Source organism: Mobula hypostoma, chromosome 2 (assembly GCF_963921235.1).
Source record: "Mobula hypostoma chromosome 2, sMobHyp1.1, whole genome shotgun sequence".
Taxonomy (NCBI): Eukaryota; Metazoa; Chordata; class Chondrichthyes; order Myliobatiformes; family Myliobatidae; genus Mobula; species Mobula hypostoma.
Genome location: NC_086098.1, coordinates 246,788,802 through 246,814,452, shown reverse-complemented (window position 1 = coordinate 246,814,452; position 25,651 = coordinate 246,788,802). Strand labels below are relative to the sequence as shown.

Sequence of the window (25,651 nt, the reverse complement as noted above, 5' to 3'; positions counted from 1 at the left end):
GAGAGAGGGTGGTGGATGTGGAGGGGTTTTTGGAAGGGATAGGTGGGTTAGTGGGGTGGAGATAACACAATACTGGGGAGACAGAGGGATAGGGGAGAGGCAGAGTGAGGGGGAGGGGGTGGCGCAGGGCCAGCGGAGAGGGTGGGGGTGAGGGTAGATGGGGGGAGGGGTGTGAGGTGCTGGGAATAGGGGGAGGGGGAGGGAGGGGAAGAGGGTACCACCACACTCACGTTGAGGTGCTCCAGGGTGACGTTCATGAGCCGGTGATTGGAACCGTGCAGCCGCTTGAACAGGATGGTGTCGGCGCCCTTACAGTACAGGCGGATCCTCCCCTTCGGGGTCCTCACTGAAAACAACAGCCATACTGAACCCAGGATACTAACCCTCACTGCCCCTCGCTCAGAGCCCACCCGTCACTGACACAATCCAGCTCTGGATGGGTACACACAGGAACGATTCATCCCTCTACACCGTCCTATCGCACACTCCCGGGGTCAGACACAGAGTGAATCTTCCTCCACACTATCCCATCACACACTCCCGGGGTCAGACACAGAGTGAAACTCCCTCTACACCGTCCCATCACACACTCCCGGGGTCAGACACAGAGTGTAACTCCCTCTACACCGTCCCATCACACACTCCCGGGGTCAGACACAGAGTGAATCTTCCTCCACACTGTCCCATCACACACTCCCGGGGTCAGACACAGAGTGAAACTCCCTCTACACTGTCCCATCACACACTCCCGGGGTCAGACACAGAGTGTAACTCCCTCTACACCGTCCCATCACACACTCCCGGGGTCAGACACAGAGTGAAACTCTCTCTACACCGTCCCATCACACCCTCCTGGGGTGGGGTCCGACACAGAGTGAAGCTCCCTCTACACCGTCCCATCACACACTCCCGGGGTCAGACACAGAGTGAAGCTCCCTCTACACCGTCCCATCACACACTCCCAGGGTCAGACACAGAGTGAAGCTCCCTCTGCACCGTCCCATCACACACTCCCGGGGTCAGACACAGAGTGAAACTCCCTCTACACTATCCCTAACACTCCCGGGGTCAGACACAGAGTGAAACTCCCTCTACACTGTCCCATCACACACTCGGGGTCAGACACAGAGTGAAACTCCCTCTACACTGTCCCATCACACTCTCCCAGGGTCAGACACAGAGTGAAGCTCCCTCTACACCGTCCCATCACACACTCCCGGGGTCAGACACAGAGTGAATCTCCCTCCACACCGTCCCATCACACACTCCCAGGGTCAGACACAGAGTGAAACTCCCTCCACACCGTCCCATCACACACTCCCGGGGTCAGACACAGAGTGAAACTCCCTCTACACTGTCCCATCACACACTCCCGGGGTCAGACACAGAGTGAAGCTCCCTCTACACCTTCCCATCACACACTCCCGGGGTCAGACACAGAGTGAAACTCCCTCCACACGGTCCCATCACACACTCCAGGGGTCAGACACAGAGTGAAACTCCCTCCACACTGTCCCATCACACACTCCCAGGGTCAGACACAGAGTGAAACTCCCTCTGCACCGTCCCAGCACACACTCCCGGGGTCAGACACAGAGTGAAACTCCCTCTACACCGTCCCATCACACACTCCCAGGATCAGACACAGAGTGAAACTCCCTCTACACCATCCCATCACACACTCCCGGGGTCAGACACAGAGGGAAACTCCCTCTACACCGTCCCATCACACACTCCCGGGGTCAGACACAGAGTGAAACTCCCTCTACACTGTCCCATCACACACTCCCGGGGTCAGACACAGAGTGAAACTCCCTCTACACCGTCCCATCACACACTCCCGGGGTCAGACACAGAGTGAAACTCCCTCTACACCGTCCCATCACACACTCCCGGGGTCAGACACAGAGTGAAACTCCCTCTACACCGTCCCATCACACACTCCCGGGGTCAGACACAGAGTGAAACTCCCTCTACACCGTCCCATCACACACTCCCGGGGTCAGACACAGAGTGAAACTCCCTCTACACCGTCCCATCACACACTCCCGGGGTCAGACACAGAGTGAAGCTCCCTCTACATTGTCCCATCACACACTCCCGGGGTCAGACACAGAGTGAGACTCCCTCTACACCGTCCCATCACACACTCCCGGGGTCAGACACAGAGTGAAACTCCCTCTACACCGTCCCATCACACACTCCCGGGGTCAGACACAGAGTGAAGCTCCCTCTACATTGTCCCATCACACGCTCCCAGGGTCAGACACAGAGTGAAACTCCCTCTACACCGTCCCATCACTCACTCCCGGGGTCAGACACAGAGTGAAACTCCCTCTGCACCGTCCCAGCACGCTCACGGATGACTCACCAATGACGGACATGCGTTTGCGGATGTTGTTGAAGTCGAGGATGGCGAGCAGCTGGTAGGTGACGTCCCGTCCCAGTTCACTCAGAGTCACCGTGCCGGGCGTTCTTGAGCGGAACACGAACCCGAAGTTGCGTGCGGCGGTAACCAGCGCCCCCTCGTCCGGGGACTGTGCCTTGTAGTACAGCTCTCCTGTGCGGGTAGGAATACACACCAGCTCAGCAGGCCCTCCCACAGTGGCGCACCCACCCGGGTATGGGAAAAGCACATCTCCCACTGAGACACGACAGGGAGAGGGGGAGGAATAGACAGCATCTCAGAAGGATGTCCTCAGCACAATCCCAGACACGCCACAGTGGTCATGAGGGAATGCCCAGCTCTCTCAGCAGGGCACCCACCCTGGGCACGCATGGTACAGCGGTCATGGCGGAAAGCACACTTCGCACAGAGAGGTGCCAACGCTGAGCACACAGCCTGGAGGGGGAAAGCCCAACTCCCACAATGGGGCTCCTACCCAGACACAACATTGCAGGCACCAGGAAAGCCTATCTCTCACAGTGGGGCATCCCCTCTGGGCACACAGTGGGCATGGGTGAAGCCCAGCTCCTACAGCAGGGCGCCTACAGGGCACACAGCACAATCCCAGACATGGCATTGTGGGCACTGGTAAAGCCCATATCACAGTGGGCACCGACCCTGGGCACACAGTGGGCATGGGGAAAGTATGCCTCCCTCATTGGTGAGGAGTGTGTAGGGTGGAAGTGGACAGAGGGATGGAGTGGGTGGGACAGATGAGGGGAGTGGGAAGGGAAGGGAAGGTGAGGGTATAGGGGGAGAGGAGAAGAAGGGGTTGGTGGGGAGTGGGAAGAGGAAGGCACGGGTGGGGTTGGGATGGAGAAAGAGGTGGGAGAAAGGGCTGTAAATGAAGGTGAACAATGGGATAGGGGAGGATGGGGGAGGGTTAAATGGGGTGGGTTTCTGGGACTGATTTCAAGAATGGTGAGGTCTGGAGTGGCTGTGATTCCTGGGAAGGGAAGGAGTCCCATCGAGTCCCTGGGTTTCCAGAGAGCTTCCAGGGGGTGGTGTTCTATCGTGGGCAGGGTTGTGGAACGATGGGAAGGTCCTGGAGACTGGGTAGGATCTAAGAGGTGGCATGTCTTCGTCTTCTTAGAGACATAGAAAATCTACAGCACAGAGGCCCTTCCGCCTATCTAGTCCATGCTGAACCATTATTTTGCCTAGTTCCATTGATCTTTACCTGGATCATAAACCTCCATACCCCTCCCATCCACGTGTACAACCAAATGTCTCTTAAATGTTGACATCAACCCCGCACGTGCTGGCACCTCGTTCCACACTCTCACCACCCACTGACTGAAGGTTCCCCCTCATGTTCCACTAAAACATTTCACCTGTCGCCCTTAACCCTCAGTGGGAAGTAAATGGCAGGATACTTGGTAGTGTGGAGGAGCAGAGGGATCTCAGGGTACATGTCCACAGATCCCTGAAAGTTGCCTCACAGGTGGATAGGGTAGTTAAGAAAGCTTATGGGGTGTTAGCTTTCATAAGTCGAGGGATAGAGTTTAAGAGTCGCGATGTAATGATGCAGCTCTATAAAACTCTGGTTAGGCCACACTTGGAGTACTGTGTCCAGTACTGGTCGCCTCACTATAGGAAGGTTGTGGAAGCATTGGAAAGGGTACAGAGGAGATTTACCAGGATGCTGCCTGGTTTAGAGAGTATGCATTATGATCAGAGATTAAGGGAGCTAGGGCTTTACTCTTTGGAGAGAAGGAGGATGAGAGGAGACATGATAGAGGTGCACAAGATAATAAGAGGAATAGATAGAATGGATAGCCAGCGCCTCTTCCCCAGGGCACCACTGCTCAATACAAGAGGACATGGCTTTAAGGTAAGGGGTGGGAAGTTCAAGGGGGATATTAGAGGAAGGTTTTTTATTCAGAGAGTAGTTGGTGCGTGGAATGCACTGCCTGAGTTAGTGGTGGAGGCAGATACACTAGTGAAGTTTAAGAGACTACTAGACAGGTATATGGAGGAATTTAAGGTGGGGGGTTATATGGGAGGCAGGGTTTAAGGGTCGGCACAACGTTGTGGGCTGAAGGGCCTGTACTGTGCTGTAGTATTCTATGTTCTATGTTCGATGTTCTATGAAAAATCCTGCTTGCATTTACCCTATGTATACCCCTCATGATATAGTGTACTTGAATCAAATCTACCATAAATCTTCTACACTCTGGGGAATAAAACCCTAATCTATTCAGCCTTTCCCTGTAGCTCGGGTCTTCCAGTCCCGGCAACATCCTTGTAAATTTTCTCTGCATGCTTTCAATCTTATTTACATCTTTCCTGTAGGTAGGTGATCAAAACTGCACACAATACTCCAAGGCCTCACCAACATCTCATACAACTTCAACATCCAACATCCCATCTCTTGTACTCAATACTTTTGATTTCTGAAGGCCAAGGTGACAAAAGCTTTCTTTAATGACCCTGTCTACCTGGGACGCCACTTTCAAGCAATTATGGATCTATATTCCCAGATGTCTCTGTTCTACTACACTCCTCAGTGTCCTGCTGCTCACTGTGATAAACCTACCCTGACCGGACCTTCCAAAGTGCAACACCTCACACTTGTCCGCATTAAATTCCATCTGCCACCCTTCAGCCCATTTTTCCAGGTGGTGCAAGCTTTGATAGTTTCCTTCGCTGTCCACTACACCCCCAGTCTTGGTGTCAATCATAAATTTGCTGATCAGTTAACCACATTAGCAATCACATCATTGATGCAGATGACAAACAATGCCAAGACCAAAACATATGAGTTAAAGAGGCCACTTCAGAGTGACATCTATCACAAATAGGATTTATATGGGAATAAAAACGAGCTAATTTATGTTTGGACATATGGGCTCTGTGTACTACTTTAAATTGTATTAGTGTGTGTTTAGCACCTATAGAAGAAGTACTAACTAATTGAAAATTTTTTTCCCATTTCTCTATAGGTAAACAAAGTTGAAGTTCCCTTTCCCATTCATTTTTAATTTTATCAAATATACCTGGCTGTAATTTCATAATTATATCATAAATAATTGCTATTAATCCCTTCTGCATTACTGAACGCATCTGATACAAGTTATTGGTCTAGTCCTGTTTTGCCTTTTTTTGGGTTTTTTTTTTCTCTTTTCCTTTTGGGTTTTTTTTGTTTATATATATTTTTTTCTTTTTATTTCTTTTTTAATGACTAATTTCATTATGAGTTTGGAAGTCTTTTATATCTATGTTCCTTAAAATTTGTTTTATATATGCTGATTAACATTATTCCAATTTCTTTGTACCAAATTTGTTACTGAGTTTATAATTTTGAAAATTAATAAAAAGATTTAAAAAGAAAGAAAGACAAACAACAAGGGACCCAGCACTGATCCCTGTGGTGCACCATTAGTCACGGGCCTCCAGTCAGACAGGCAACCATTATCTCTCACAAAGCCAATGTTTAATCCAATTTACTGCCCTATTTTGAACGACAAGCAACTGAACCTTATTGACCAACCTCCCACATGGGACTTTGTCAAATGCCTTGTTAAAGTTCATGCCTTGCCAACATCCACCGCCTTGCCTTCATCAACTTTCCTGGTAACTTCCCCAAAAAACTCTATAAGGTTGGTTAGGTACGACCTACCACGCATAAAGCCTTGCTGACTATCCCGAATTAGAGCCTGTCTATCCAAATACTTAATATCATGACCCTTACAATACTGTCCAATAACTTTCCCACTGCTGATTTCAGGCTCACCGGCCTATAACTTCCTGGCTTATTCTTAGAACCTTTCTAAAACAACGGAACAACATTAGCTATCCTCCAATCCTTCAGATCCTACTACTGGATAACGATGTTCTGCTCGAGCCCCTGCAATCCGCATCGGGTCATGTCAGGCCCCGGGGATTTATCCACTCTAATTTGCCTCCAGACAGCAGACACCTTCTCTGTAATCTGTCCAGGGCACATGACTTCACTGCCGCTTTGCCTCACATCCGCAGACCCTGAATCCATCTCCTGAGTAAATACAGATGCAAAAAAATTCTTTTACAATCTCCCCCATCTCTTTTTGGCTCCACGCAGATTACCGTTCTGATCTTCCAGAGGACCAGTTTTGTCCCCTGCAATCCTTTTGCTCTCAACGGATTCTCCTTCACCTTGTCTGCTAGAGCAACCTCGTGCTTTTGTTCACCCCTCCTGATTTCCTTTTTTTAAATGAGTTCTCTTTCATTTCTTATTCTCCTCAAGTACCTCATTTGTTCTCCCTGCCAATGCCTGCTACTGACCTTTTCTCTCTTAAACAACACCTCACGATCTCTTGAAAACCAAGGTTCTGTAAATCTGTTATCCTTGCCTTTTATTCTGAAAGGACCATACAAACTCTACTCTCAAAATTTCACATTTGAAGGCCTCCCACTTATCCAGTACACCTCTGGCAGAAAACAGCCTGTCCCAAATCCTTTCTGATATGATCAAGATTGGCCTTTCTCCAATTTAGAATCTTAACCCAAGGGATGACCAGCCTATACTTTTCCATAATTACCTTGAAACTAACGTCATTATGATCAATGGTTGCAAAGTGTCACACAAACTTCTGTCACCTGCCCCGTCTCATTCCCCAATAGCAGATCCAGTATCACACTCTCTCATTGGGACTTCTATGTACTGATTAAGGAAACGTTCCTGAACACACTTGACAAACTCTACCCCATCCAGCCCTTTTAGTGAGTCCCAGTCAATCTGTGGAAAGTTAAAATCACCTACTGTAACAACTTTATGTTTCTTGCAACAGTCTGCGATATCTCTATAAATTTGTTCCTCTAAACCCCTTGGACTGTTGGGTGGTCTGTAATATAGCCCCATTAATGTGGTTGTACCTTTCTTATTCCTCAGTTCCACCCATAACGTCTCACTAGACAAGCTCTCCAATTGTCCTACTGAGCACTGTATTGATGTTTTACCAGACTAGTAATGCCTCCTCTCCCCCTCTAATCCCTCCCACTCTGTCACGCCTAAAAGAATGGAAGCCCTGAATATTGAACTTCCAGTCCTACCTACCCCGACAAACAATGGATACAATGCCATAATTCCATGTGCTTATCCACGCCCTAAGCTCACCCACCCTTCCTACAATACTCCTTCCACTGAAATATACACAGCTCAGAATATTAGTCCCACCACACTCAACCTTTCAAATCCTGACCTTGTACGTAGACTTAAAACTTTTCCCCACCACCACTCCACCAACCGTTCTGGTTCCCATCCCTCTGTAACTCTAGTTTAGCCCGCCACCCACCACCGTGCAGCACTAGCAAACCTTGCCGCTAGGATACTAGAGCACCCCCCGCCCCCCACAAGGTCAGGTGCAAACCGTCCCTTCTGTACAGGTCTCTCCTTCTCTGGAAGAGAGCGTGATGTTCCTCCCTCCTACACCAACTCCTTAGCCACATGTTAAACTGTATGATCTTCCTGTTCTGGCCTCATTGGCACGTAGCACAGGTAGCAATCCTGAGATCACGACCCTGGGGGTCCTGTCCTTTAACTTAGCACCTAACTCCCTATACAGGACCTCGTCACCCCTCCTACCCACATCACTGGTATCGGCACAGACCACGACCACTGGCTGCTCACCCCCCTACTTTAAAGTGCTGTGGATTCAATCGGACATACCTCGGAACCTGGCACCCAGGAGGCAACAAGCCATTTGGGAATCTTATTCTCATCCACAGAACCTCCTTTCTGTTCTCCTATTGAATGAACGAACTGCTATCACTACAGATCACCTCTTTGTTCACCCCCCCACCCCCGCCCTTCCATTTTAAGCTACAGATCCAGACTCAGTGCCAGAGACCTAAAATCTGTGGCTTTCACCTGCTAGGTTATCCCCCCACCCACAACAGTATCCAAAGTAGTATATCTGTTGTTGTGGGGAACAGGGGTACCCTGCACTGGCCTGCTGGCCCCCTTCCCCCGAAGGTCACCCATTTACCTGTGCCCTGTACCTTGGGTATAACTACCTCCTTGTACGTCTTCTCTATCAACCCCTCAGCCCCCTGAATGATCCAGAGTTTATCCAGCTCCAGCTCCAACTCCTTAACGCGGATTGTTAGAAGCTTCAGCTGGACGCACGCTTGCAGGTGTAGTCGTCACGGACACCGGCGATCTCCCTATCTTCCCACATCCCACTAGTGTTCTGCCTGGCATCCCCAGTGCTCCAAATGTAACCATATACAATCAATCTGCATCTTGACCTTTTCCTGAAGGCTTAAATCAATCGCAGGCAAAGGGAAAAACCAAGGAGGAATGGTAGAATATTGCACATTAAACAAACCCGTTCAATTCCCATCCACGCTGAACAGAAGACCTTATGAATACACCACGCTGCTGACGTTGCCTATATTGGGTGACCACAAATAAACCGTTGCTAACTGTAACCTGTGTAGATGTAAAGGTACTTCACCCATTTCTGCCAGTAATGCCAAAACTGTAAGCACCGTAACATAACCTCGATTCTTGGGCTTGAACTTTATCGAGGGGCTTTCAGACCGCTGGTCAGGCTGACCCAGAAACAACACATCCACAACCAAAGACAGATCTGATTAAAGCAAAATACATTTGTTTTAGTGACCTCCTACTCACACCCAACTACACACCTGAGCACATTAAGGGCTGTTTTACACTTCTCTAGAATTTTGTTCACATGCCCCTTCCATGGGAGCCTTGTGTCTGTCGCATACTTAGAAACTTTATCACTGACTCGTGTTTAACAGATTTACCGTATAACTTGAGATCAACTGTGGCTGCAATGTTCCTTTTAGAAAAACAAATAACTTGGGTCCTTGCAACAGAGAAGTTAAACCCCACCAATGCCCCTGCCCCTCTACTTCATGAGTAGCTGCTTGCATTTTCCTAATGATATAATTTATATCTCTGCCTCTCGTCCATACTGAACCATCATCAGAATCAGGTTTAATACCACTGGCAGATGTCATGAAATTTGTTGTTTTGTGGCAGCAGTACAATGCAATACATAGTAATAAAATCTATAAGTTACAAGAAATACACATAAAAATTAAATTAAATAAGTCGTGCAAAAAGAAATTGGAAAAATACTGAGGAAGTGTTCATGGGGTCGTTGTTCATTCAGAAATCTGATGGTGGAGGGGAAGAAGCTGTATCTGAATCATTGAGTGTGGGTCTTCAGGCTCCTGTACCTCCTCCCTGATGGTAGCAATGGGAAGGGGGCCTGTCCTGGGTGATGGGGGTCTTTAATGACAGATGCCACCTTTTTGAGACATCACCTCTTAGAGGTGTCCCCGATGCTGGGGAGGCTGGTGCCCACGATGGAGCTGGCTGAGTTTACAACTTTCTGCAGCTTTTTCTGATCCTGTGCAGTGGCCCCTTCACACCAGACGGTGATGCAGTCAGTTAGAATGCTCTCCACGGTACATCTGTAGAAATTTGTGAGTGTCTTTGGTGACAGGCCAAATCTCCTCAAACTCCTAGTGAAATATAGTCACTGTCATGCTTTCTTTGCACACCCAAGAATTTGAAACTGCTCACCCTTTCCATTGCTGATCCCTCGACAAGGACTGGTGTGTGTTCCCTCGTCTTCCCCTTCCTGAAGTCCACAATCAGTTCCCTGGTCTTACTGACATTGAGTGCAAGGTTGTTGTTGCGACAACACTCAACCAGCTGATCTATCTCACTCCTGCACACCACATCATCACCATCTGACCTTCTGCCAACAGCAGTTGTGTTATAGATGACGTTCGAGCTGTGTCTAGCCACACATTGATGAGTGTAGAGAGAGCAGGGCATGGGCTAAGCACACATCCTTGAGATGTGCTAGTGTTGTCAACGAGGAAGAGATGTCAATTTTGATCCGCACTGACCACGGTCTCCCGTAAGGAAGTGAAGAACCCAGCGGCAGAGGGAGGTACAGAGGCCCAGGTTTTGGAGCTTGTTGATTAGAACTGAGGGAATAATGGTGTTAAGTGCTGAGCTGTATTCAATAAACAGCAGCCTGATGTCGGTGTCAAGCCCAGGTGATCCAAGGCCGATTGGAGAACCAGTGAGCTGTGGACCTATTGTGCTGACAGGCAAACTGCAGTGGGTCCAGGTCCTTGCTAAGGCAGGAGTTGATTCTCGCCATAATCAACCCCTCAAAGGTTTCCAGTCAAGATGGCACCAGTGCACCATGATTTCTCAGGAAACATCTTCAAAATCATCTATTATTTCACTTTTTCTATGCATTTTACTTAATCTTTTTATCTTAATTGTGTTTTGGAAACTGCTGGAGACAGTGCCTTACAGTTTGGAGCTCAGCTGAGTGATCTAGCACTCTGCTGCCCCAAAGAAAATTCCAGGAGAGGACAGTGAACATAAGCTGTCCCGAATAGACCAGAGATGGAACACGGGGCCGTGATCGACTCAATTTCTCGCTGATTGAAACATCGAGTAAGATTGAGAACATGGAGGCTGGGTCGGGCCGAGGTTGCTCCCCACAATAAGTCATGTTGGGTTGTTGTTCCGGAGGCCGTGTCTCGGCGGATGAGGACCTCATGGAAGGACTGAGCCGAGCTGTTGCTTTCCTCAACGCTGACGGAGAATGTTTCTGAAATTCTGAGGTTTATGTGATTATCGGTGTGGACTGTAGTTTATATTGCTCCCCTTCAGTTTTCTCTGCTTTCCTTCTTGTTGCTGATTGGTGGGTGGGTGGGCAATGTTACATCTTTTGGGCGAGGGAGGGGTTGGGAGTTTGATGTGGTTGACGTTACTGTCACTGTCTTTTTTGTGTGGGGATTAGGGGTTTGATAGTTTACTGTATCTGGGTGGGCGATCTGTTAGCCTTTATGCAAGGGAGGGGTTGGGGGTTTAGGGGTTTGTGAATTGTGTTTCTTTTTCTTTTCTGTGCTGGGGGGCGGGGTTTGATGTCTTTTCACGGTTATCTGGAGAAGACGAATCCCAGAGTTGTATTCTATGCAAAGACTTTGATAATAAAATATACCTTTGAAAGCAGTGCATCACAGTAGGTGTGAGTGCAACTGGATGATAGCTGTTAAGACAGCTCACCCTGCTCTTCTTGGGCACTGGTATGATTGCTGCCCTTTTGAAGCCGGTGGGAACCTCTGACCTCAGCAGTGAGAGATTGAAGATGTCCTTGAACATTCCCGCCAGCTGGTTGGCACAGGTTTTCAGAACTCCACCAGGTACACCATCAGGGCCTGACAGCTTGCGGGGGTTCACCCTCTGAGACAGGGATCACAGGGTCACCAGATGCTGCAGGGATTCGCAGAGATATAGTTTATTCCCCCTTTCAAAGCGTGCGTAAGAGGCATTGAGCTCACCTGGGAGGGGAGCATGACTGCCATTCGTGGTGTTGGATTTCACTTTGTAGGAAGGAATGGCCTGGAAAGCCTGCCAAAGCTGACGTGCTTCTAATTCTGTCTCTAACCTCAGTTAGAATTGTTTTTTTTAGCTCTTAAGACAGCCTTCCATAGGTCGTACCTGGACTTCCTATAAAGTTCTCAATCACCGGTCTTGAATACCACCTATCTAGCCCTCAGCAGACTACAAATCTCCTGGTTCATCCATAGGTTTTGGTTTGGGTATGTCTGATACGTTCCTGAAGGCACACACTCATCGATGCAGGTCTTGGTGAAGTCACTGACAACTGACTCAAAGATGAGTCCCTGAATATTATCCAGTCCACTGCCTAAAGCAGCCTCATAGGCGCTCCCACTTCCCCTTGACCATACCTTCTTGGTCCTCACCAACAGTGCTGCGGTCTTTAATCTCTGCCTATACCCTGGGAGTAGAAGTCCAGCCAGGTGTTTGGACTTTCCAAAGTGTGGGCGTGGGACGACACAGTAAACATTCTTTACGGTGGTATAACAGTGGCCCAGTGTGTTGTTCCTCTGGCTCCACAGGTGATATATTGTGGTAGCTGTTTAGAGACTTCCAACTGGTCCGGATGGAATTCCCCACAATGATAGGGAACGCACCAGGATGCACTGCTCAGCATCTGCTGATTACGGAGCTCAGTGTTTCCAGTGCCCGGCTAGCCGTGGCCCGAGGTGGAATATACACCGCTACCAGGATGACGGCGGAAAGCTCCCTCGGCAGGGTGAGCTGTCTTCTGTGATACAGTGCTTTCAAAGGTATATTTAATTATCAAAGTCTTTGCATAGATTACAACTCTGGGATTTGTCTTCTCCAGATAACCGTGAAAAGACATTTGACTGCAAGATGTTCCAGGTCGGGTGAGCAGGACCGAGACAGAGCTGCCACATCTGTGCACCATAATGGTTAGTCTACTCCATCTCCTCTGCCTTTAGAAGACTGAGCCACCCTGTCTTCATGGTGAATGCTGAAACCATTGAGCTGCAGCGCCGCGGTGAAACTGGGAGATAGGGATGTTTCCGTGAAGCAAAGCACGCAGCAGTCCCCAGATAAGGCAATTTTACTTCAAGGTCTTCAGTTTTACTTTTTAGAGTGTACATTCGGCAGCAGGATAGTTGGGAGTTATTGGGGGGGGGGTGGTCTCTAAAGCCAGTGTTTCAATCCTACTTGTGGCCTAGCAGGCTTCCTCACTTCCTCTTCCTTAAAGGGAAACTGAACTCACGACCAGAGCCTGTCGTCCAGGATCCAACGATTAAGAGTATCAATAGATATTAAAAAGGAGTGGGCTACATACATTCCCCATGGAGTCACATTCTCCATCTCATAATCCTTGGGGAATGTTGTTCCCATCCTAACTAGTAGCTTCCTGTCCCTGGTCACATAGAAAATCTTAAATCCAATTGAACATTCCACCAATTCCCGTCTTTAAGTTGTAACCCTTGTGTCCTGTCCATAAGCTTTCTCTACATCAAAGGAAACTGCTGTCACTCATTCTTCATTAACTTGGGCCCTATGAATATCAGATTCCAAACTTAACACCAGTTCAGATTGGTACACAGCTCATTTTTCACAACTTTCCACCAAAATGAGAAAGCCTTTCAATAACCACTCATTCCATCATCGTACATGCATATGCAGTTAGTGGAATAGATCTATAACGGGAAGGATCTGATTGATCCCTACCAGCTTTCAATATATGGATAATTGTTAATTTCTAGGAAAGAGGAGGTCTCCCTTCAACCCACATTGTACTAAAAAATTTCAAAACCAACATAAGTTTCTAATCTGGTGACTGTGTAAACATGTTATAACAAGTATGATCTTTCCCAGCTGATGCCTGACCAGTGCCATTAATAGCCCTTTCACATTCAGACAATGTAAATTCAACATCCCAGCAGAAACTGGAACATTCTTTTTCTCTGCAATTTGATGATTGCTTGCCAAAACTGTTTCTCTATAAGACCTGTCTTCTTTACTTAAATTGGCCAAACTTTGTAGACTGACATATGTTTTTGCTAACAATTTTGCTTTTTCAGAGTCAGTAACTGTGGCTTTCTCCCCACCATACAAAACTGGTAACGTGTTAAGTTTTCTAACACCCCTTCATTTTCCATATCAAACCCCAAACTTTCCTGACCTCAATTTCCTTCCCAATGCTATCACAGGACGTTCTGCAATATATCTTCTTTGCCCTTCTCACTACCTTTATTGCAATGGCTTGGGCTCTTTTATACTGTATAAAAGGCAAACAGGAGTACCACTGCCTAACTTTTTTAAAAGCTATATTCCACTCTTTCTCAGTTCTTTTATATTCGTCTGCCCACCAGGGAAGTTTTCATTTTATTATCTCCCTACATCTTGAGAATTGCTTACTTAGTTATTGAGTAGAGTACAGAGCACAAGGTACTATCACTCAGTTTGATAGCTTCCAAAACCAAATGTCCAGGGTATCTACTTTCACATAAATCTTCAAATACAGTTAATTGGGCCATCGGTTCATCAGGGCAGCTGCTTATTTGGGTTCTTAAAGAACAAAAACTAATTGAGAAAATAGCTGGAATTCCCTTTGTTTATTTGGGACACTATGCTGCCTAATGGGGGCTGGAGACTCTTTGTTTGGAGATGTCAGGAATGGCCGGGAGTTACAATGATGTCACTACTTCAACAAGTTAAGAATTACAAAAATTTGAAGGTATTAACAATCATCTTGAATGTTACAATGAAAATGAAGATTTGGAGGATGCAGTTGTCGAAAGCATTTTATGAAGACAGTCCATATTCTGCATCAGGTGTCTGCACTGATTTTGTTCATTTACTGTCAATCAAATGAACATGACAGTATACGCTGGATGAATTCCTCCATCGATAACTATTAGGAACTCATACATAGTTTTATAGTACTGTAGTGATAAAGTTTAAGGGAATGGGGGATTCTCAGATCCCTGTAAACAATGGATTCAGTACTGACTATGTCTGTGACTGCAGATAAGAACATCCGTCAAATTTATGCTTTAAATAAAAAGGAATGTTCTAATTTCCATCAGGTACTGCTTTTTGTCAAAATCAAAAGGTGTGAAAAGCAGTACCTGATGAAAATTAGACAGAACATTCCTTTTTATTTAAAGCATAAATTTGACGGATGTTCTTATCTTTGTCATTAAGTTGTGGCTCTAGCAAACCAGGTAGGACATTCCCTTTTTATTTAAGGTGGCTGGAGTGTCTAACAAATTGATTGTACTTTTGTGTCAATAGTCCATTGACTTGACCGGAATAATTATCAAATTGATTGTTCTCTGTATCAATAGTCCATTGACTTGACCAGAATAGTTATCAAACTGATTGTTCTTTTGTATCGGTGGCCTTATAACTTCTGACAATTCTGACATCGGGCAGTGAACTTGTAGAACCGCCGGGGAGATGAGAAAGGTTCTCTCCCTGATGTCGGGTCCAAGTTCACTCGCCAGCTGAGCTCGAAGAAATAAACGGGTGAAAAGATGAGTAACGATCTTTTTGTGCTGTCGTTATTTGATCCAGCAAAGTTACGTTTACAACAGTAGCAATGGTAATATTCAAATTTGCTCTGTTTTTCATTTAAATACATAATTTGTTACTCAGTTTGTGATGATTATAGCTTTTTAACAATTCCCATGAAATCCTGGCTAACTGGGGCAGCTGCTCAATTGGGCCAAAAGGTACTGGTCCCAATTTGTCCAATTAACTAGAATCCACTGTACATGCCTTTTTAAAATTCCTTCTGGAGATATGAGATCCTTTCTTCTGATGCACATCTATTCCTATAGTACAGATAATGGGGAAATGATCACTCCCCTCTGATGTATCATTACAGCTTCCCAGCCACACGTTTGCTCTACCCTCAGATACCAGAGCAGACGCAGTATTATTCATTGTCCCTGTACTCCCACCATCATTCAAGTACGCCAAACACTTTTCATCCAGAAAGTCTTCCACCATGTCCCATTCATATTTGCGTCACAACCCCGCATAGAATTAAGAGCATTAAAATCCCCAAACCATATGACATTCTTTTTCCTATTTCCTCCCACATTTTCCAATATATCAGATGATAACCTTTCACAGGGTTATAAAAATTTATTACCTGTACTTTGCTATTCTTTACCCAAATTTCAACCACAACCACTCATAAACAACTCCAAATTCCAAAACTCTGTGTGCTATCACCTTTTTAACAAAGGTAGCCACTCCTCCTCCATTACCCATTTTCCGAATGTGTCTTAAAAGTTTTCAACATGGCGGCGCGTCCATACGCAGCCGCTCTGCACTCCCTAAATCAATGCTACCTATGTTATATCAATATAACCTTATATCTTAAAAATTAGCCAAGATTACAACCAGTTTTCCTGTACACATTTACAGTAACATCAGGTTTATTTGGTAAAACTTCTAACAATTTTCTGAAATTCTTGACCATTACCTAACTTCTACTATACCATTGTAAGATTAGAAAACCATTAGCAATCCTTCTTTGCAGTCTAAAGATCATTTACTTGACCTTATAAGGCATCATTAGTAACTCCTAGAGGTAAATCGTTTATCACTGGATGTTTTTCTGCAGCATTTAATATAACTTCTATTATAGTGTTGGGCACGTGGCCAAGTGGTTAAGGCGTTCGTCTAGTGATTTGAAGGTCACTAGTTCGAGCCTCAGCTGTGGCAGCGTGTTTGTGTCCGTGAGCAAGGCACTTAATCACACATTGCTCTAGAGTCTGTGCAAGGAGTGGCGCCCCACACAGACTTCCAATCTGCGTCTTGTAAGGCATGAAAATGCCCGATGCAGGCCTCTCATGGTCTGAGTCAATGTTCTATTATAAAAATTTATTTCCCTACAATGCAAAAATCTATCCAACCTTGTCTTAAATATATTTACTGAGGTAGCCTCCACTGCTTCATTGGGCAGAGAATTCCACCGATTCACCAATCTCCAGGAAAAGCAGTTCCTCCTCATCTCCGTAATAAATCCACTCCCCTGAATTTTGAGGCTATGTTCCTCAGTTCTAGTCTCACCTACAAGAGGAATCAACTTTTCTGCCTCTATCTTATCTATCCCTTTCATAATTTTGTATGTTTCTATAAGATCTCCTCTCATCCTTATGAATTCCAGGCAACTCAATCTCTCCTCATCGGCTATCCCCTCATCTCTAGAATCAACCTGGTGAACCTCCTCTGCACTGCCTCCAAAGCCAGTATATCCTTCCTCAAGTATGGAGACCAGAACTGCACACAGTACTCCAGGTGCGGCCTCACCAGTACCCTGTACAGTTGCAGCATAACCTCCCTGCGCTTAAATTCAATCCCTCTAGCAATGAAGGCCAACATCCCATTTGCCTTCTTGATAGCCTCTGAACCTGTAAACCAACCTTTTGTGGATTCATACACAAGCACTCCCAGTCCCTCTGTACAGCAGCGTGCTGTAATCTTTAACCATTTAAATAATAATCTGATCTTTTCTTTTTCCTTCTAAAGTGGATGACCTCGCATTTACCAACATTTTATTCCATCTGCCAGACCTTTGCCCACTCACTTAACCTATCTATATCTCTCTGCACAATTTGCTTTTCCACTCAATTTAGTATCATCAGCAAACTTAGATACACAACACTCGGTCCCCTCTTCCAGATCCTTAATATATCGTGAACAGTTGCAGGCCCAGCACCAACCCCTGTGGCACACCGCTCACCATTAATTGCCAACTAGAGAAACACCCATGTATCCCAACTCTCTGCTTTCTACTAGTTAACCAATCCTCTACGCATGCTAATACATCACCCCTAATTCTATGCATCCTTATCTTATGGAAAAGGTTTTTATGCGGTACCTTTTTGAACGCCTCCTAGAAATCCAAGTAAATAACCTCCATCATTATATACTCAAAGAACTCCAGTAAGTTTGTCAAACAGGACCTGACTTTGCTGAATCCATGCTGTGTCTGCCTGAAGGATCCATTTCTTTCCAGATGCCTCGTTATTTCTTCTTTAACGACAGCTTCAAGCATTTTCCCAACTACAGATGCTAAACTAACTGGCCTATAGTTACCTGCCTTTTGAACAGTGGCGTGACATTCACCGTTTTCCAATCCGCCAAGTCCAGACAATTTTGGTAAATTATCACCAAAGCCTCACTATAACCTCTGCTATTTCTTTCAGTACCCTGGGATGTGTTCCATCAGGACCAGGGGACTTGTCTATCTTCAGACCCACAAGTTTGCACGGCAGTACCCTCTTTAGTGGTAGGCATTGAATAGAGTTCCTCACCTCCTATCGTATCCGTAACATCTCTCTTTGGCATTTTAGACGTGTCCTCCACCATGAAGACTGACACAAAATAGTCATTCAAAGCCTCTGCCATTTCCTCATTACCCAATATCAATTCCCCCTCCTCGTCCTCCAAGGGATCAATGTTCACTTTGGCCACCCTTTTCCACTTTATATAATTACAAAAACTTTTACTATCCATTTTTATATTTTGTGCTAGTTTATTTTCATAATCTATCCTCCCTTTCTTTATTGCTCACTTAGTGGTTCTTTGTGCAGGAGCCTGAAATTCCACACTCAACGTTTCAGGAACGGCTTCTTCCCATCTGCCATCGGATTTCTGAATGAACAATGAGTCCATGAAGACTTCCTCAGTATTTTCCCCTTGCCCTTTGTACTACCTACTTAATTTATATACTGTATGTATATTTATAGTTTTCACTTGTTATGTATTGCACTGTACTGCTGTCTCAATACAACAAATTTCGTGGTGTACGCTGATGATATTAAACCCGATTCTGATATTTTTTCTGTTCTACTTTTAGCTTGTGCTGTACAATTTATCACATCTGCCATGAAAGTAACAAATTTAGGTTATGAGAAATCACAGATCTTTTGTTATACAGTCGTGCATTTTACACACTTGTCTTTGAACTATCTGTATCATGGATATCAGTGGGTCCCACTGACACTGTCTTCTGTACTTTCTGCAGAGCCGCTACCTGTGAAATGCCCATCTTTCTGATACACAGGACACCTATGTTCCCCTGCACGGCTGCCGGTTTTCAGCCTCATGATTTCTCCACAATTGCCATGGTCATGTTCTCCAGCACACCGCTCTCTACCCTTGTTAAATGACCAAACTTCTGGCACTGAAAACATCTCCGAAGGGAGTGGCACATAGACTCAAACCAATTACTCATATAACTAAATTAACTCTATCTGCAGACTTTTTCACATCAAATTTGACTAATAGTGATAAGCTATCTGTTCCAACTGCACCACAAAACCCCTTTAAACATTTAGCATCCACAACTTTTCCCCCAGCTAAGTTATGTTGAACTTGATGCAGGGGGCCCTCTTGTGGTTACTCCCCAAAGCCACTGTCATTCGATACAATTCCTTGGTGCCACTTTCCTTCCTCTCACAGCTTTTAATCACAAAACTTTCTCACTTTGCTTACTATCTCTACAAAATACAAAGTGTACCCCGTCTCTTAAAGGATTTGCACCCATAAAAAGCTCCTAGTGTTTTTTTTTCAAATCCACAGTTAATCGAATCAGATTGATAACAGAAACAGGTCCACATTCAAAACTCTACCAAACATCAAACTCTTCCTTTCTTCGTTTATTTAAACCCTGTCTACTGCCTCCATCACTGGATGATAAGCCACGACAAACATCAATTCAATACTTACATTTTTATTTCCCAGAAACTAGTCACTCACCTTCCTCCATACAACTCCTGTCACACAATACCACCTCCCACTCGTTACCTCTGTATTCTTCCTTGCTTCCTGCCATCTCTACGCCCCTTCCTGACAGCAACCTCCAACAGCAAAGCTCAGTCCTCTACTCCACCAACAGCCTCTCCCAACCACCTCAGCCTCCCAAGTACCCCCTTTCCCCACACTACCCTACTCGAGGCACGGTTTACAAGGGGAGTGGTTCATGGGGGGGGGGGTGGATGTTGTTCAGGTGAGGGGCGTGGTTTGAAAGGCCTGGATTTAGAAGTGTGGGGGTGTTTAAGAGAGGCCTAGATTTAGGAGTGTGGGGGTGCTTAAGAGAGGCCTGGATTTAGGAGTGTTGGGGTGTTTAAGAGAGGCCTGGATTTAGGAGTGTGGGGGTGTTTTAGAGGCCTGGATTTAGGAGTGTGGGGGTGTTTAAGAGAGGCCTGGATTTAGGACTGTTGGGGTGCTTAAGAGAGGCCTGGATTTAGGAGTGTTGGGGTGTTTAAGAGAGGTCTGGATTTAGAAATGTGGGGGTGTTCAAGAGAGGCCTGGATTTAGGAATGTGGGGTGTTTAAGAGAGGCCTGGATTTAGGAGTGTTGGGGTGTTTAAGAGAGACCTGGATTTAGGAGTGTGGGGATGTTTAAGAGAGACCTGGATTTAGGAGTGTTGAGGTGTTTAAGAGAGGACTGGATTTAGGAGTGTGGGGATGTTTAAGAGAGGCCTGGATTTAGGAGTGTTGGGGTGCTTAAGAGAGGCCTGGATTTAGGAGTGTTGGGGTGTTTAAGAGAGGCCTGGATTTAGGAGTGTTGGGGTGCTTAAAAGAGGCCTGGATTTAGGAGCGTGGGAGTGTTTAAGAGAGGCCTGGATTTAGGAATCTGGGGGTGTTTAAGAGAGGCCTGGATTTAGGAGTGCAGGGGTGTTTAAGAGAGGCTAGATGTTTGAGAAGAGGGAAAATTTTCAGGTGACAGGGTCCTGGAAAATGGGCAAGATCCCAACAAGATGGGTATGCTGCTGGAGAGAGGTCTGTGGCTCCAGAGCAGGTAATTTGTCTGGGGCTTTGGGGTGGATGGCATCCGAGGATCCCAGAGCAGGTTCCAGCCAACCCTCCCCACTCCCCCCACTTACCCTCCTCCTTGTCCTCGGACATGACAGTGTGGCAGAGGGCGAGCAGCCGGAAGAACTCATGGACCTCGGCATCACCCAATTTGACAGCCTCCAGCAGTGACGGGTCCTGGAAGGAGAAGCTTGGGTCCGCCAGGGCGTTGAATGAGAAATCCACCACCGGCCTCCTCTGCGTGGTCAGAGGGAGAGAAACCGTCAGACCACTACAATTGGACCATCGAGTCCACTCCCCCATTCCATCATGGCTGATTTATTATCCCTATCAACCCCATTCTCCTGCCCTCTCCCCATAACCTTTGACACTCTGACTAACCAAGAAGCTATCAACCTCTGCTTTAAACACACCCAATGACTTGGTCTCCACTGTCGCCAGTGGCAATGAATTCCACAGATTCACCACCTGCCGGCAGAAGGACCTCCTCCTCGAAAGGGTTGTCACCCTTGTCTGAGGCCGTGCCCTCTGGTCCTAGACTCTCCACTGTCGGAAACGTCCTCTCCACATCCACTCTATCTCGGCCTTTCAATAGTCGACAGGTTTCCATGAGATTCCCCCCTGATTCAGCGGAGAAGACTCGATGGGCCAAGTGGTCTAATTTTGCCCCCATGTCTCATGGTCTTCTACACCCCAACGTGCACAGGCCCAGGGCCATCAAATGCTCCCCACACATTAACCCTTTCATTCCCAGGACCATTCCTAGACAATAGACAATACACGATAGGTGCAGGAGCAGGCCATTCAGCCCTTCGAGCCAGCACTGCCATTCACTGTGATCATGGCTGATCATCCACTATCAGTACACCGTTCCTGCCTTCTCCCTATATCCCTTCACTCCGCCATCTTTAAGAGCTCTATCTAACTCTTTCTTGAAAGAATCCAGAGAATTGGCCTCCACTGCCTTCTGAGGCAAAGCATTCCACAGATCCACAACCCTCTGGGTGAAAAAGTTTTTCCTCAACTCCGTTCTAAATGGCCTACCCCTTATTCTTAAACTGTGGCCTCTGGTTCTGGACTCCCCCGAAATCAGGAACGTGTTTCCTGCCTCTAGCGTGTCCAATTCCTTAATAATCTTATATGTTTCAATCAGATCCCCTCTCATCCTTCTAAGTTCCAGTGTATACAACCTCAGTTGCTCCAATCTTTCAACATATGACAGTCCCGCCATCCCAGGAATTAACCTCGTGAACCTACGCTGCACTCCCTCAATAGCAAGAATGTCCTTCCTCAAATTTGGAGACTAAAACTGCACACAGTACTCCAGGTGTGGTCTCACCAGGGCCCTGTACAACTGCAGAAGGACCTCTTTGCTCCTATACTCAACTCCCCTTGTTATGAAGGCCAACATGCCATTAGCTTTCTTCACTGCCTGCTGTACCTGCATGCTTACTTTCAGTGACTGATGAACAAGGACACCTAGATCTCGTTGTACTTCCCCTTTTCTTGTGAACCTCCTCAGGATTCTGTCCAACGCCAGCACATCCTTTCTTAAATATGGAGCCCAAAACTGCTCACACTACTCCAAATATGATCTGATCAATACCTTACATAAAGGCATTAATCCTCGCTTTTATATTGTAGTGCTGTGGAAAACACGGACCAGGGTGTCAGCCAGCACAGGCCTGTACACTGTCCTATCCCGGCCCGCTCTGCCCACATGGGTCCATCCCTCAGCCCTCACTCACGAGGGTGTGGCCGGTTCCTGGTCTTACTCCATCGGCAAGTTTGCGGCTGACACCACCGTCGTGGGCTGTATCTCAGACAAGGATAGACAGGGAAGGGAGAGAGAGAGCCTACTGACATGGTGTCATGACAACCTTTCCCTTGGTGACAGCAAAGGAGCTGGTCATTGGAGGGATGGAGTACGTGCCCCTGTCTGTGCCAGGGGTGCCGAGGTCCAGAGGGTGGACAGCTGCAAGGTCCACCGACAGCCTGGCCTGGTCCAAGCATGTAGGGGCCATTGTCAAGAAAGTTCAACTTCCTCAGGAGGCTATGGAAACTCAGCATAACCCCACCGGTTTTTACCCATGTACCACAGAAAGCACCCTACAGTGGAGCTGGAAAGTTTGTGAGCCCTGTAGAATTTTCTCTATTTCTGCATAAATATGACCTAAAATCTGACCAGATTTTCACACAAGTCCTAAAACTAGATAAAGAGAACCCAATTAAATAAATAACACAAAAACATTATACTTATTCATTTATTTACTGAGAAAGTCCCCTCTGCACCCTCTCCAAAGCTTCCACATCCTTCCTGCAATAGGCGACCAGAATTGAACACAAGTGTGGCCTAACCAGAGCTGCAACACTCGCTTGTGGCTCTTGAAGTCAGTCCCCCTGACCATGGAAGGGGATTAATCCCCCAACACTCACACACTGTTCTGCATTATTTCCCTCCCCACCACTCACTCTCTGATTAACTCCAGCCTCAATTCCTGGCCCAATCTCAATATCCTGAAATCCATCTGCTTCAGAACCCAGCGGAGACACCTGAGCAGAGAATTCCGAGCATTCCCTTCTCCGCTCTCTGCGTGGAGAAATCTCCATCCCAAATGGCCTCAATCTGAGATGGTGAGAGGTAAACCCCAGCTGTGACCGAGTAACTCACCTCCCTCACGTCGTGCTTGTGTCCTATCTGATCGCTCAGATCTCCTGGAAAGGAAGACACAACAGTTTGAGTCTGCGATCTGGTTCAAACGGAGAGTGTGTGTGTGTGTGTGTGTGAGAGAGACAGACTGTGTCAGTGTCTGGTGTCTGTGTCATTTGTCACTAAGTGGGAGAAAGACTGTGTCAGAGGATGAGAGAGAAACAGAGGGAGAGAAAGACAGAGACGGAGAGATGGAGATTCAGTGAGGGAGAGAGGGAGAAGAGATAGAGGAAGAAAGAGAGAGTAGGGGAGGGAGACAGAGATGAAGGAGGGAAAGGAGGAGAGTATCAGTGAGAATGTCTGAGATAGGGAGGGAAGAGGAGGGAGAGAGGGGGAGAGAGGGGGGGAAGGAGAGAGGGAGGGAGGGGGGAGTTATAGAGGATGTCGAGGGCTGGAGTTATAGGGGCTGTATTCCCTGGAGTGAAGGAGACTGAGATGTGACATTAAAGCCGGAATTCCAAAACCATTTTATGCCATGGCCCTACCATAACCAAAGGGTGATAAGAGTCACAAAAAAGTACAGCACAGAAACAGGCCCTTTGGCCCATCTAGTCCATGCCAAACCATTTAAACTGCCTCATCCCTAATCTCCCACATTCCTAGGAATATAGTCCTAACCTATTCAATCTTTTCCTATAACTCAGGTCCCGGCAACATCCTTGTAAATTTTCTCTGCACTCTTTCAACCTTGTTTACACCTTTCCTGTAGGTAGGTGACCAAAACTGCACACAATACTCCAAATTAAGCCTCACCAATGTCTTATACAACTTCAACATATCTTCCCATCTCCTGTACTTAATTCTTCGACTTACAAAGGCCAATGTGTCAGAAGCTTTCGTTTTGACCTGTGACGTCACTTTCATGAATTATGGACCCGTATTCCCAGATCCCGACCGCACTTCTCAATGCCCTACTGTTCAGTGTAAGACGTACCCTGGTTGGTCCGACTGAAATGCAACAGCTCACACTTGTCTGCATTAACCATTTTTCAGCCCATTTTTCCAGCTGATCCAGATCTCACTGCAGTCTTTAATAGTCCTCCTCGCTGTCCACTACATACCCAGTCTTGGTATCATCTGTAACTTTGTTGGTCCAATTAACCGCATTATCATTGATATGGGCACACGTTGGGAACCCCTGCGTTAGAGGTTTATAAAAACCGTGACAGATGTTTATAAAACTTTGAGCGATATAGAAAGCAGAGAGTCAGTATCTTTTCCCCAGGGCTGGGATGTCTAGTACTACGGAGCAGCATTTGAGGGGAGGAGGGGAAGGTTTAAAGGAGATGTGTAGGTCAAGTTCTTTTACACAGATGCAGAGGGTGGCTGGAGAGGGGGTGGTAGTGGATGGTGGCATTCCGAAGGCTGTTAGATTGGAGATGCCGGGAATGGTGGGATCTGGATCATGTACAGGCAGAGGGGATTTGGAATTGTGTTCGGCAGAGGTATGGTGGGCCAATCCTTGTGCTGTAGCTGTGGCACAGTGGCATAGCAGCTAGTGTCATGGTTAGCATAACACTTGCGCCAGCGACAGCTGCCTGTAATCGGTGTACGAGCTCACCGTGACGCGTGGGTTTCCACCGCTGCTCCGTCTCCTCCCACATTACAAAGCCGTAAAGTCTTTGGATAGAGAGCTAGGGTGCCTGAGAGTTTTGCACAGTACTGTAGTGACTTTATGTATTGCACCGTACCGCTGTCACAAAAAAATCAAACTTCGTGACGTACGTGAGTGATGGTAAACCTGATTCTGATACGGGTCTTACTGTGGACTGAGAGGGGGAAGGGATCAGGCAGAGGAGAATCATGGTTGAGAAAAGGGGAAGGGAGAGAGGAGGGAGCGAGAAGCACCAGAGAGACATTCTGTAGAACAACATGAGAGAGGTCTGGAGGGGGATGAGGACCATCACTGGGTTTCGGCAACTAGCAACAGAGGAGCTGAGGGCAGTGTGGACAGGGCCAATGAACTTAACCTGTTCTTTAACAGATTTGACATTGTGACCCCTGCCCATCCCCCACATGAGCCATCTGTTGTCAGCCCCCAACCAACACATATTCCACTCTCCCCTCCTACCCCTCCTCACAGTCCCCCAGCCTGCTCTCATGACTATACCCCTTCCCCACACGAAACCACCACGGTGGGCTTCACAGCTGAACAGGTGAGACTTTTTAACCGATTTCCCCCGGGATCAATAAAGTATGGCTATGACTATGACTAATGATCAACAAACCAATTGTTTGGAATCAAATGGCCTTGCCTGGGGTCTCAGGGCTGCACCCACAGACCCCCCCCCCCACAACCCCGGAACTCCTTCTCT

At 46.8% G+C, this 25,651-nt stretch overlaps 1 protein-coding gene across 5 annotated transcripts in view; it reads right to left on the bottom strand.

Moving 5' to 3' along the window:
* The window catches only part of LOC134343067 (phospholipid-transporting ATPase ID-like), a 98,299-nt gene that overhangs the window by 32,300 nt on the left and 40,348 nt on the right, over positions 1–25,651 (bottom strand). For all 5 annotated transcript variants that reach the window (XM_063041922.1, XM_063041921.1, XM_063041924.1 and 2 more), the window contains 4 exons: positions 23,298–23,341; positions 20,698–20,863; positions 2,372–2,560; positions 231–346 (listed from right to left, as the gene is read on the bottom strand). In XM_063041922.1, coding sequence (XP_062897992.1) covers positions 231–346; positions 2,372–2,560; positions 20,698–20,863; positions 23,298–23,341 — 515 coding nt within the window. The remainder of the gene's footprint in view (positions 1–230; positions 347–2,371; positions 2,561–20,697; positions 20,864–23,297; positions 23,342–25,651) is intronic.